The 13,116-nt window shown below is 34.2% G+C and overlaps 1 protein-coding gene across 5 annotated transcripts in view; it reads right to left on the reverse strand.

Annotated features, from left to right (window-relative positions):
• Phka1 (phosphorylase kinase regulatory subunit alpha 1) overlaps positions 1-13,116 on the reverse strand; it is a 174,842-nt gene that overhangs the window by 159,268 nt on the left and 2,458 nt on the right. For all 5 annotated transcript variants that reach the window (XM_063246086.1, XM_063246087.1, XM_003470985.5 and 2 more), the window contains exons 3-4: positions 5,372-5,419; positions 2,168-2,336 (exon numbers count right to left, since the gene is read on the reverse strand). In XM_063246086.1, the coding sequence (XP_063102156.1) occupies positions 2,168-2,336; positions 5,372-5,419 (217 nt within the window). The remainder of the gene's footprint in view (positions 1-2,167; positions 2,337-5,371; positions 5,420-13,116) is intronic.

Consider the following 13,116-nt stretch of genomic DNA (forward strand, 5'->3'; position numbering starts at 1 on the left):
CACCACAGGATTAGAATATATACCAGGAAGATGTTAATATATATGAGAAAAAGTTCTTTTGTGGTGAGATTCAAAGTAATTTTACTTTTTTCTTGTTTGGGCGTCTTTGTAATTTTATTGTATTCTATAATAAACAGGCCCTATTTTTACACTAAAATGTTAAATAATATAAAACAAGGAAGCAAACTACAAGATATACTTCATAAAATTTTATATATAAAATATTAGCTCCTTAGCACTAAAGTTTTCTATGTGTAAAGTTTAGCAAGCAATTAACTTTTAAAATATCTGTTTTGTGACAAGAAACATTACTATGCACCTGTTATCCAAAGCCTTTATTTAGACTAGTTGATTGTAAACTAAGAAATCATTGCATAATTGGCAAATCATGAAGCTTGTTTTTCCTTTCTAGTCTACAAATAAGCAGGAAGAAGTGAAGATCAGTTTAGCTGTAGAGATTAAACATTAAACACTCTCATATTTTCCTGGTGAAGGCTATCCTTTTAAACAAAAGATTATATCCTCATTTTTAATAAAAACAGTTTTGGTTTAATGGAAATGACCATGTGCCAGCTATCTTGTGTTACAGCAGAAAAAGTACAGAATTTCTAGTTTGTTGAGCATTGGTGCAGTAAATAGATCTAGGGGTAAAGCTTCATTAAGCCACTTGAGTTTAATATTAAATACATGTATGAAGTTCCCAAAATAAACTTTATAACCATGTAATATTGCCAGGCACTAATAAAAACTTTAAAATAAATAAAATGGCTTGGGAATGAAAAAAATTCTTTGACATTCTTAGACACAGGATGTAAAGTGATTGTTAAATGTTTCTATGTCAGCTTTTGAATGAACTTTAGTGTAAATGTCCTGGATTATCACTCATTCCAGTTAAGACACAATTCTTAGAACAAACCACCTATATTTGGTAATAGGTCATAAAAAATCCTCAAGAGCTGTTAGCACAATAATTACAGCTTCTATTCAATTTAAATCAGATAACCATTAAATATGTTTATTCTGTCAGAAATTTCCCTTCTCAAAGGATACCATATGTAGACAGGCACAACTCACCTTCTGGGATGAGTATTGTAGACAGAGAAAAAAAGGATCGTTTATTACCATGTATTTATTTCTGCAAGCAAAAGACAAACGTTCTGAGGACGTTCCTATTTTGGATGTCTTAAGTGTGAAGGAGCTCTTTAACCACAGAGGAAGATAAAGAAATCAAAGTGCCAAAAGTGTGGTATTGTTAGAGGTATAGCTCAGTGGTATAGTACTTGTCTAGCACGCAGAAGCCCCTGGGTTCAATTTCCAACAATGAAAAATAAATGTTATTATAAGAAGTACATTGACTTACTTAGAATATCTGGCAAAGATCTTACTAAATTTATAAGCTGGATGTAATGAGATTTATTGACCGCTTTCTCAATTTAGGATAAATAAGAGAGTTATGTTTTTTTTGTGTTTTTTTTTTTTTTGGTAGTACTGGGCATTGAATCCAGGGTCTTTGCATTGAGCTATGTTTCTAGTTTTTTTCTAATTTTTTTAGACAGGGATTTGGTAAGTTTCCCAGGCTGGGCTCTAACTTACAATCCTTTACATTTTCATTTTTATGATTAAACATCTAAAGTTAATAACAAAGGCACCTGGGAGGAGTGTATTATTCAATAAAAAATAAACATTCAGGTACTGATCAAGTAGGAAATTTCCTAAGTGTACTAAGATACTTGTAGACAGATGTCTTATTTGTAATATATTCATAAAGAGTATTTAAACTAGTTGATTCCATTTATACTTATGCTAAAGTAGGTTTATCATTATATAGTATAAAATCCAGAAACAAACTCTAGCCCCTCTTTCCCATCTCCGCATATCTGAGGATTAATAAACAAAAGCAGTATCTGTCTAAAGAAGATTACTCCAGACTTCCTTGTTCTCATTTTGTAATAATATTCATTAGCACCCCACACTTGTTTCTTAATACAATATAATATTAACTAGGCCTCAAAGAGTTGTTTTACTGCACAAAAATTGTTTCCAATGTGCTTCTTTGAGCAATTTAAACTATGTTCTTTTCTGGCCAATACCTTTGGAGACACAAAGTGTGCCAGAACAAGAACTCTAAGCTCAAAGACACGTAGTACTTTTTTCCCCTGGAACTGACCTGAGGCAGTCATTTGTGCTAAGAAGAGCAGATATACAGAGGTAGCATCCAACTGCAGGTGTCCCCACTGGTCATCACCCACTACAGTGGCACAGGTTTTGGTGTTGTACTTGGCATGGAGGCTATCTTTAGTGCTCTGACTATATTTGAAGGACTCTACTTTATCCACCTGAAAAAAAGAAACAGCAAAAGAAGGATATTTGGAGCATTCAATTCAGATGCCACATTTCTGTAGTATCCTGACATACATCACTGAAGGCTGTCTTCAGGTAATTGTGAATATTTTAAACACATTGTTGTTTCTTTTTCCCAACACTAATATAACTGGTAAAAGCTTGTCATCATTTTTCAACTGAAGTAGTTTAATAAGAACATAATAAATAGTCAAAACAGCTATTTCTTATTCATTGATTGTCTTTCACTCTTTATATGTTTGTTTTGTCACATTGTACATATAAACTGAGATTCAGGGTATTTGAGTGAGAACAGCTTAGTAAGAGATAATTCAGTGTTGTACATGCCTGTAATGAATGGTAGTAACTGCTACATCTTAGAAACATTCTTTATTAAATTAGTGACTTTAAACCTATTTGGTAAGGTAGAAAGTGCAAATATCTAAACTACAAAAAAGTAGTAATGACAGTACAAGTAGATAGCTGTGAGATAGTGCAATAAAGAGAGCACTAAGAAGGGTAGAAGTCTGGAGTTAATTTCTTTCTGTTTTAGATTTCTTATGTCTCTTGTGTGTCTGTGGAATGTCACTTTACCAATCTGGGCCTCAGTTTCACCTTTAATGAAACATACTTTCAATCTCCAGAAAACAACGTCAGATTTGATATATGTGACATTTGAAAGAATCTAGGATAAAATAATTTGTTAATAAAATAATTTTGTACAGAGAAAACATAAAATCAAAAGATAAATGATAGACTGATAAAAAATCTGCAGTGCATGTAGCAATTGATTCATGTCCACAATATATAAGAACTCCTCAGTAGGTAAAAAGAAAAGGACAACCTAAAAGAAAAATAGGCAAAGGACCTAGCAGACACTTTATCAATGAGAAAAACAAAATTTCATTCTACTCATGAAAAGATGCTCAATTTCACTCAAGGTCAAGAAATACAAATTACTGCAAATCCAAGATCCTTTATCTCCAATCCTAAAAACCAAAACACTTTGAAAGAGTTTTGTTTTTTAGTAAGTTTTACTGCCAAAACTCTTTTGGTGGGAACTGAATGTCCTAAGTATAGCTGACTGAGCATGTGTCCTGTCCTGCTTCAAAGAGCTAGTCAGCTACCAGGCAGATCCCACCACGGAGACCAAGAGAATCCAACCTCTGCTTCCAGATGAAGAAGGGGCAATTACAGTGACAAAAAAAGATGAACAACTCTAAGTAGTGGATTTAAAGAAAGGATTTGACAGCTGAACAAGTTGTAAAAATTAATGCAGAAATAAGGGTTGCCAAAGCAGATGAAAAACCAGCTTCAGCTGATGGAAGAATCTTGTATTGAAAACTAGTCAAGTATTCCTCAGATGAAAAATATTCAGGTTTAACAGAAAACTCAAAAAAAAAAAAAAAAAAGAAAGAAAAATCAAATGAGAATAAAGTGCATAAAAATGATTGAATTAAAAAGAATTCACAAAAGCAAGCACCCTCCTTTTGTCAAGGAAGATGAAAATGAGTGTAAACATTTTAACTTAGTGTCCTTTGAAAGTACATGAGGTATTTTTTGTTAAATTATTTTTGTTTTTGCTGTTGTTTTTGTTTTTGAGGCAGGGTCTCACTATGTAGTTCAGGATGTATATTCATATATTATATATATATGTATATATAACTGATATTGTATTATACATGTTCTCTGTCCTGCTTTTCACTTGGTATTACATTGTGAGCATTTTCCAAATCAGTAAATTTTTAAAATCTGACATTAATAGCTACAGAGATTTTCATAACTAAACAGACTCCCTGTTGCATCTTCATCATTAGTGGAACACTAATGGAGAGTGAGGGAGATGATAATGTACCTGGTTGAAAATTTCTCTCCAGTTTCTGCTAAAAGAGGTTGTATGACTCTGGAGAGTTAAAAGATGTAATTCAAGACCTATTTAGTAAAGCTTCTGGGTGTTTTGATACAAATAGACAGACTTGGCAAGCACGATCCTTTGCTCTGTCTCTACTCTGCATGGAATGCCGATATGAAACCTAAGAGTACCAGAGCCCGTTTTTGGTATAAGGAAGACAGCTACTTGTTTTGGGTAATAGAGTGGGAGCCTGGGAAGCTCAGATCCTGATGGAGTGCTGACCTTTGAACTTCCTGATATGTAAGCTAAAGGAACACACTGCTTATATGAGCCTCAGTTGGGTTTCTGTTACACGCAGCTGAGTGTAATCCTAAGCGATACAGTAAATCCTCGTCAGATATTCTTGTATAAATATCTCTATTTATGATAGTTTCTTTACAGTGCTTTGCTAGAAGCAGAATTACTGGATCAAAGTATTTGAATAATTTTAAAACTACTCAGGTTTATTGTCAAATTGCTTTCTAAAGAGCTTTTAACTATTTCACTCATTTCCCATCCCATGAGCTTGTGTCATCTCATCTATAACAGTACAATGGCCTTGGGTTCACATCAGGCTTCTAATTTTAGTCAGTTTGATGTTTGTATTGGTGTTTAATAGTCAAATTTTATAGGCATTTTGTGTGGTCTACCAGGAACAATAAGCTGTTCTTTTTACATTAACTATTTTATATTTCTTAGATTAACTTTTTGTTTATTTCCATTAACATACTCATGCTTTTCTTACTAATTGGTATATTATATAACCCAATTATCTTATTTTGTTGGTCTGTTTCTCAACCTTTCTTAATATTTTATAAATTGTGTAATCTATAGTCTTTTTGTTATTCTGTTTTACACAAAGAATCGCTAGTAAAAAATCTCACTTGTTGGCATTATTAGATTCAAAGTGATACAGGAATGTTTGTATAAACTTTGTTCCATTTAGTGTCAAAAGATGTGTTTCCCTACAGAGATACATTTTTGATTACAGAGTACTGTCTTAGATCCACTGAAGGAATAAGATATAATATATACAATGTACTAGCTTTTTATAAGCTATGAGCATTCCCTTTCCCTAAGGGATACAGATAGTATTATGATGTGCTTTTGTTAGAGAACAAGTTGTTACCAACACCATACCTGTCTGATCATGCATTGCAACAGTCCTCTCATCAGCTTCACTACACTCTGCAGAAATAAATGGAAATGAGACTGTTATAAACATCCTTAGATGTGAGAACACTTACTCAGCAACTACAGTTGGTGCCTGACATTTTGAGAACAAGTAACTCTATCCTGGGCTCGTATTTACATGGCATTTACTTTATAGGTACAAAGAAGAGCAGACTACAGCAAAAAGTGGAACCAAATGCTAGTCTGTGATTCTTTCAAGTTAAAAATAATAATACAAGCCTTAGTAGGTTTATGTAAAAATAGGCCAACTATTCTAGTAAAGGACATGCCACCTAGAAGAAAAAGGGTAAGGTAGCGCAAAAATCCCAAGACATTACTTTTTATCTTTTCTAAACTAACCAAGAATTAAAATTTAATGGAAATAACTATCTGGACATTTTCCCCTAGGAAAAAAATTGTAAAAGTGAATTGCAACTCACAGTAAATATAAAGGGAGATGGTTAGTATGACTCAAAAACTTTCTCAAAGAGGGGAAAAAGAATAGACTTTTTAATTCTTCAGGCATCACTATTTTTCTTACTAGGGTTTAAAAATTTCTAAAGTGTTTTGTTTTCCAATCATAATATTCCAAAATTTTGGCCACGAACTATATAATACATGACACTTTTTGTCCTCCTGGAATGGACTTTATTAACCATGTTTATCTTCAAATTCCAACATCAGTAGTAGCATGGGTAGGTATGTTTTAGATGAACGTAACTTAAAATCTTCAGTAGTTATACAAGAAGCTTTCTGTTTCATAGGTCAGAAAACAATCCAACCAGTTTACTTCAGAAAATGCTGGCACAGAAGTAGCTTTCAGACACCTCTAAAAACTAATCTGCTTAGAAGCCATATCATTCTGTTATTCCTTCAAAACATATTCAAGATGGGCTATAGGCAATAGGCATGATAAAGATAAATATCTATTTTAAGGACATTCAAAGTTATTTTTTGATATATGTTTGTATTTCCAAATTGCATTTATCTTGCGAAATTGGTACATGTATATGTCACAGCTTACTCATTTTTACTTCACTTTCTCCTTTTGAGTTTCTTCTCCCTCCTTTCCCAGGTCTTTTTCTCATCTCCACAAAGTCCACCTTCCTGTTTTCTATAATTTCTCTTTTGTTCTTTAAGTTATTTACATTTTGAGTTCCTCACATAAGAGTGGCCAGTTTCTATTAAAGTATGACTCACCTTCTTATGAAGACTTACTGAGAGAAAGGTAAAATTTTTTTCCCATGGGAGAGTCCTCCTTTTTCAGTAATTTTGTCTATAAATGGTCTCCTCCCTCTACTGATAAAAGATTTTAAAATAGAAAGAACAGGCAGTGTTTGATCTTGTCACATTTGAAAGACTATAGTAGTTATTAAAAATTAATGAACTGACTATAAACCCTACAAAAAAATCAACACCACCTTACTTTTACCCCACGGAAAGAGATCATCTTTTTAAGATGCCCTGTTACTCAAAGTATTTAACATGCCTCTTCTGCGGGGAGACTTTGATCAATTCTGATACATGCCATCACATACTCAAAGGTTTCTACCACATTCTTTCTTTTCCATCATTCAATGATGAGGGTGGGAAGCAGGGGCAGGGTTTGAACAATATTTTGTTAAGACTCTAACTTCTTTACTATTTCACTATCTTAGACATTTTATCTCTTGCTTATTTATCAACTCTCTTTACCATCTAGGCCCACTACTATCATTTAAATTTACTTTAATTTAGCAGCAAATCTTTCCTCCTTGAAGTTGTTGTGTCAAATACAATGGTACCTCGGTTCATGAATGCTTTTGTTTGCAAATAATTTGGTTCTCAAATGAATTTGGCAATATTTTGTTTTTGTTTGTAAGCTGCACATTGGGTGATGAACACAACTGCAACCATATTTCCTGCACAAACATGAACATGGCCATCTTTTCCAGAATCATGGAACAAATTAAGTTTGTGAACCACGGTACCACTGTATTTTGTACCAGCAACTGGAAAATTAGTGCAGAAAACTGATACCAGAGAAGTGAAGCTCATTGTTGTCACTATACCTAAGCATGTGGTTTAAAAGCCTTTGGTACTGGTTTATAAATGGTTTGTAAATGTTTAGAGATGAATGATAGAGAATTCCTAGAATGCTATAAACAGAGCTTGATGGGCAGTCTTAGAGCTCAAAAGACAAGAATGCTGTTAGGAATACAAACAGTAAAGGACAGGCTCACCAGGTTTTAGTTGGGAAGAGGGGCTTTATTGGGGATTGGACTAAAGGTAGTGGATGGTACACTCCTGCAAAAACTTGTTTGTATTTTTCCCATGTCCCAAGATTTTGCAGGAGGCTGAGTTTAAGGGAGGCAAATTAATGTGATCTTCAGAGAAAATTTCAAGGTAATTCAACATTCAGTCTGTGGGGTGGAAATGACTGGTTGCTTTCAGCTAGATTTATAGGGAGAATTAGGGAAAAAGCAGAACAGAATGATTCAAACAATTTAAATTTTGGACAGAAAGCACATGTGAAGCACATGTGTAGGTGTGGTCAAAGGAAGTGTGATTAGTGCCATTAAAAAGAAATTTTTGAATCAGGACAAAAATATACCTTGAAGGCATTTTAGAAATCAGCAATACTTCACCCATTGCCTGAATGGTGCAAAAGTATAAAACTTTCATTTGAGAAAGCATCCTGCTCTAAATGGGCTCTCTTGAGTACTGATTTCTTGGGATTCATTTCACATGATCAGCTGTCCAGGCACATGGGAACCATGGTCCAAGAAGGCCTGGTTATTGCATGTATCAGTGGCAGATCTTGGCAACATCTCCATGATGTTGGTTCTTCAAGAATGCAGAATGCAAGACTTGTGTGGTCATGAACATGTCCACACAGATTTCAAAGGAAGGCCTGAGAGGCCACAAACTGTGCCCCTGAGAGCTGGGTAGAAGAAGCTGTGAGAATGAAGTCAGAGATGCAGTGGAGCAGCATGCAGTGAGCATAGTACAAGAGAAAGGCTGAGGCCATTTGGGATGAGGCTGCTCAAACTCTTTAGGACTCACTTCTCACTACCATGTGCCCTCAATGCTGGACATAGAGCTAATAGACCTAATGTTGGCCCTGTTGGATTTTAGTCTTGCTTTGGTTCTATTTTTTTCTATCATCCATTTTTCCCTTTTGGGATGGGAATGTTAATCCTGTACTTGTGTAACAGTGGTAATATGTAACTTCCTTTTTAAGTTTTATAGGATTTCATGGTAAGACTTTGCCTTGAGACACAGGGGGTCTCATTAACATAGATTTTAGAGAAAAGTTAGAACTGTTGAGACTTTGTAGAAGGATTTACTGCATTTTTGATTGTACCCAAGATCATTGCATTATAATAGGTGAAATTATGACCTTATTATTATCTATATTTTGAGATTAATTACGATTTAAGATGTGACTGGGTACCAAGTTAACAAGATGTACAATGTGGTTGTTAAGCTTGTCAATTTGAGTGGATTAAGGGATTCTTGAGGAACCATTTGGCCCATCAAGGCCCATTCAATAGCTGAATGCATTATTAGTAGCTGGGTCCCTGGGTATGTGCCTTTAGAGAGTGTAGCTCTTGCTGGTACTCTTCCCTTGTGCTCTGCTTCCTGGCCACCATGAATTAAATAGTTTTGTTCTGTCATGGCCCTCTTCCATAATATTTCTGCCTTGGATACAGCCAATCATAGACTGAGCCCCTTGAAACTGTGAACCAAAATAAATGTTTCTTCCTTTAAGTTGTGGGAGTCAGATATCTTTACTGGCAACAGGAAAGATGACTAATATAATACTTGTCTTCAATTACACAATATCTAGGGTACTGTCTTAATATATTATAATTCTTTGTTTATACATCTGCCTCTCATCAGAATATAAACTCCTTGAGAAAAGGGGACAGAATCAGATTCAGGAAAAAAGACCTTTAATTCAATATAATAACTGCATGTACTAAGCAGGTTAAAAACAAACTCATGTCTACAAGTAACTCTTAAGTGGTTTATCAATAAATCACCTATGTATGTGTATATAGATATGTGTTTGCAAATAATACAAAATGTTAACAATGGTGAATTTAGACAAGGACTATCTGCAAATAAATCAATTCTAGTATTCTTCCAACTTTTCAGTTAAATTTGAAATTTTCTAAAATAAAAGTGTAAGGTAGATCTGGGCATGTAATTCAGTGATAAAGCATATACTTAACATGTAGAAGGTCCTGGATTCCACAACACCAAAAAACAACTTTGAGAGTTGCACATAAATATTTGGTCCCATTTTTAAAATATCTATTATAAAGCTTGGGACATGAAAATCACACCAAGTCTGTTAGACGAAAACATGAATGTGTTGAATGGCACGCGGCATAAGTGATCTGGAAATTCCAAGGAAGGAGTCCTGAAAAAAGTTATAACTGCATAATTAAGTGGGGGTTAGAACCATAGAAAAAGTGGGTCTGTGTTGGGCTTAATAGTTCATGAAGGAGACAGGAATGTGGAAGAAACTTCTCACTAAATTTGGTGGTGACAACATCTATGGCTTTCATGGAAGCAAAAAGCCAAACAAGACTGAATCTGAAGTCACATAATCCAGGTTTTAGTCACAACACCACCTAATTCCAGATCCATCTCTTTGATCAGCCCATTCACGTAAATTTGGGAGAATAATATCTAGTTTACAGGATTTTATAAAAATAAAATACCAGTAATTTGGGGAAGTAATCTATACAATAAAAGTTATTCATGTAATGTGTCTGTTAGGTGTCTTTATTAAAGGATTGTTACAGGAGTAATAGTGACACCAACCTGGTTGGAACTGGGGAAATACTGGAAATTAAGTGTGGTTTTCACAACAGTGTTAGGTGATGAAGGTTTAGATTAGGGTTAAGGAAAGAGTGGACGAACTCAAGAAATTATAAAAATCAAGAGTCTTTTTGTCTACGTGTATTAACAGGCAAGAGTGAGAGGAAAAAACTCAACTTTCAAGCTAGTTTTATGAACACTAATACAAGAGATCATAGAAAGGCTATATAATTCACATCCACTTGATATTTGAAACACACATTCATGCATTAAATGTTCTGAAAAATTAGAGTAATTTTAATGTAGTTAAGAGATCAGAAAAGTTTAGAACATGCTGTTTAATGTGGTTCCAAATGTAGTTGAGTCCATGTTTCACAGAACGCACTAGAGAAATTACTCCAAGTAGTGTTACCAGGGTGATGGGTAGAATGAGGACACAATTAAAAGAAAAAGGGATGTTTGGCGAAATGTTCAATAATTTATTCTGTTGTTTTTACTGGGGAAGGTGAAGTTTCAGATGCACTGAGTTAGAGGAGCCAGTGTGTGTGTGTGTGTGTGTGTGTGTGTGTGTGTATATCTATATATATATATATATATATATATATACAGGCAAAATAAAAAGGAAAACTGGGGCTTGATATTGAAGATCACAGTTAAAGGTGAATATTTGTAAGTCATTCTCATAAAAATAATAGTTAAACTCATGATAAAAGATGAGAGACTGTACAAAGAGAACAAAACTAAGGAAGAAGTAAGACTGGAGGCAGGCAAAGAGAGATATCTATTTTTATGGCCATGAGACTTTACTTGCCTGGGAGAAAGGGGCATTTGTAAAACCATACATGTATGTAATTCCATTCTCTATCTAAATTATGATAGTCGTTTAAGCCCTTGTTTTATTTTTCATCCAGAATTCTCTTCAGGTCTCTGACACTATTTATCAGAGAAAAGTCAAAGTGAGAGTTGGAAGGAATGGTATAAATGATTAACAATCAATGTTTTGTGAAAATCCATACAGTGATAGAAAGTTGGCAGTAGGTGAAAATTTAATCTGTGGATTTGTTGGATTTAATCCACATTCATTTACCAGCCACAGATAACTCATTGTCTGTGTACACTAGATCTCTGTGTACATTAGAATCATCTGAGTAATTTTAAAAACTATTCATGCTCCTGGGTTCCATCTACAGAAATTCATATTTAAGTTGTTCTAAAGCAGGGTCCAGTAAAGGTGTTTCTGAATAATTTCTCAAGTAATTCCCAATGTACAGCCAGAATTTAGAACCATTCATCTAGACCAGGGACAAATCCAATCCAACACTGTTTTTGTAAAACTTTGTGGGATATAACTGTGCTCATTGTTCACATATCATCTCTGGCTCTTTTGTATTACAACTACAGAGCTGAATTACTGGTCAGAGAACACAAGTGACTTACAATGTTCAAAACATTTACCATTTGATCCTTTACAAAGATGGTTTTCTGACCCTTTATCCAGAATAATAGGTTTGAAAAAAAATTAATGAGATCCAATAGAAAAATACATTTTAATTCATAATGCAAATTCATAGCAACTTTAGAATTCTCACAGGAACTGTTCTTCTTTGATGTATCCTATTTCCATAAGAGTTTGAAACATTCCAAAGTTAATATTGGAGTGAATTAAAAATATTTTTGGTAATATAAGAAGTTGTAAAATAGAACATTAAAATTTCTTTTTCTTTTTTTGTCTTTTTCCTTTTTATCGGTACCAGGGATCGAACTCACGACTGCCTGCTTACAAGGCAGGCACTTATGCCGCTGAGCTAAATCCCCAGCCCCCTCAATTCCTTTTTTTTTTGGGGGGGGGACATTAAAATTTTACAATGAACAATTCAGGGTCTCCCTACTTTTTCCTCTTCCTCTGTTAAATTCTTTCCACTTGGGTTAAATAAGGAAAAATGCTAATTTTGCGGAATTAACAATTGGTCAATGGAGAGAAAACATATTTAATTTAATAATATTTTTAAAAAATTGATCAAACTATACCAGTATGTAATTCTAATTCTACTGGAATTTATTTCTAGCAAAAACAAAACAAATAAAAACAGAGAAACAAAATACTGAGCGTAACAGTCAGAGTAGGATATAGGATGGGGAGTGTTTAAGGCATTACACTCCTCTATATTTTCCATATTTGTACAATGGTATTACTTCCACAAAAGTCATAAAAATATTGATTGGGACTTCCTGGAGTACAACAAAAACTCAATAATAAGTTGAAGGAATAACAAATGCCTATTGTTGCTAAGGACAATATAGCGAGATGTGTCCTACTATCAAGAATAGCAACCCTACAGAATATTGGTGCTCTTAAAAACAACCAAATTTGAATATTCTGATTTATAGGTGAAGACTGGAGTTTAGACTGCCAAAATTTGAAGGAGACCGTATGAGGAAATGGGTGGTTTAGAAAGAATCTTTGTAACTAATGGAAAATAACCCACATACACCTTTCAACTGATAGCAGAGTACTGCAGCTCTAAAAGTAGCCCATCTGTAGCCCAGATGATCATTTTCTTGGTTATTCAAGAGAATATGGTCCCCTGCGTGTTTAAACAGTTTTGTAAAAGACGCTCATTTACTGAGAAGGGCCATAAAAGTGGCCTTACTGGTACTGTATCTGCTGACTCTGACCTCATTTTGCTTCTGAGAGGAGCAGGAGGAGGTAAATGACTCTCAGAAGCAGTGGTTACAGCTGTAAAACTGAAGTCTTTGTATTAGTACAGAAGGTTTGCTGATTTGTTTCAGTTACATTCATACAAATACTACCAATTATTTTTAAAAAATAAAATAAAATAGTAGATAGCTGCTCCAAACATTCTCAGTGAGAATGAATTGGAGACTGCAAAAAAGTT

The sequence above is a fragment of the Cavia porcellus genome, unplaced genomic scaffold, assembly GCF_034190915.1.
Source record: "Cavia porcellus strain 051 isolate PalLab524CR breed Dunkin Hartley unplaced genomic scaffold, mCavPor4.1 scaffold_3, whole genome shotgun sequence".
Classification (NCBI taxonomy): Eukaryota; Metazoa; Chordata; class Mammalia; order Rodentia; family Caviidae; genus Cavia; species Cavia porcellus.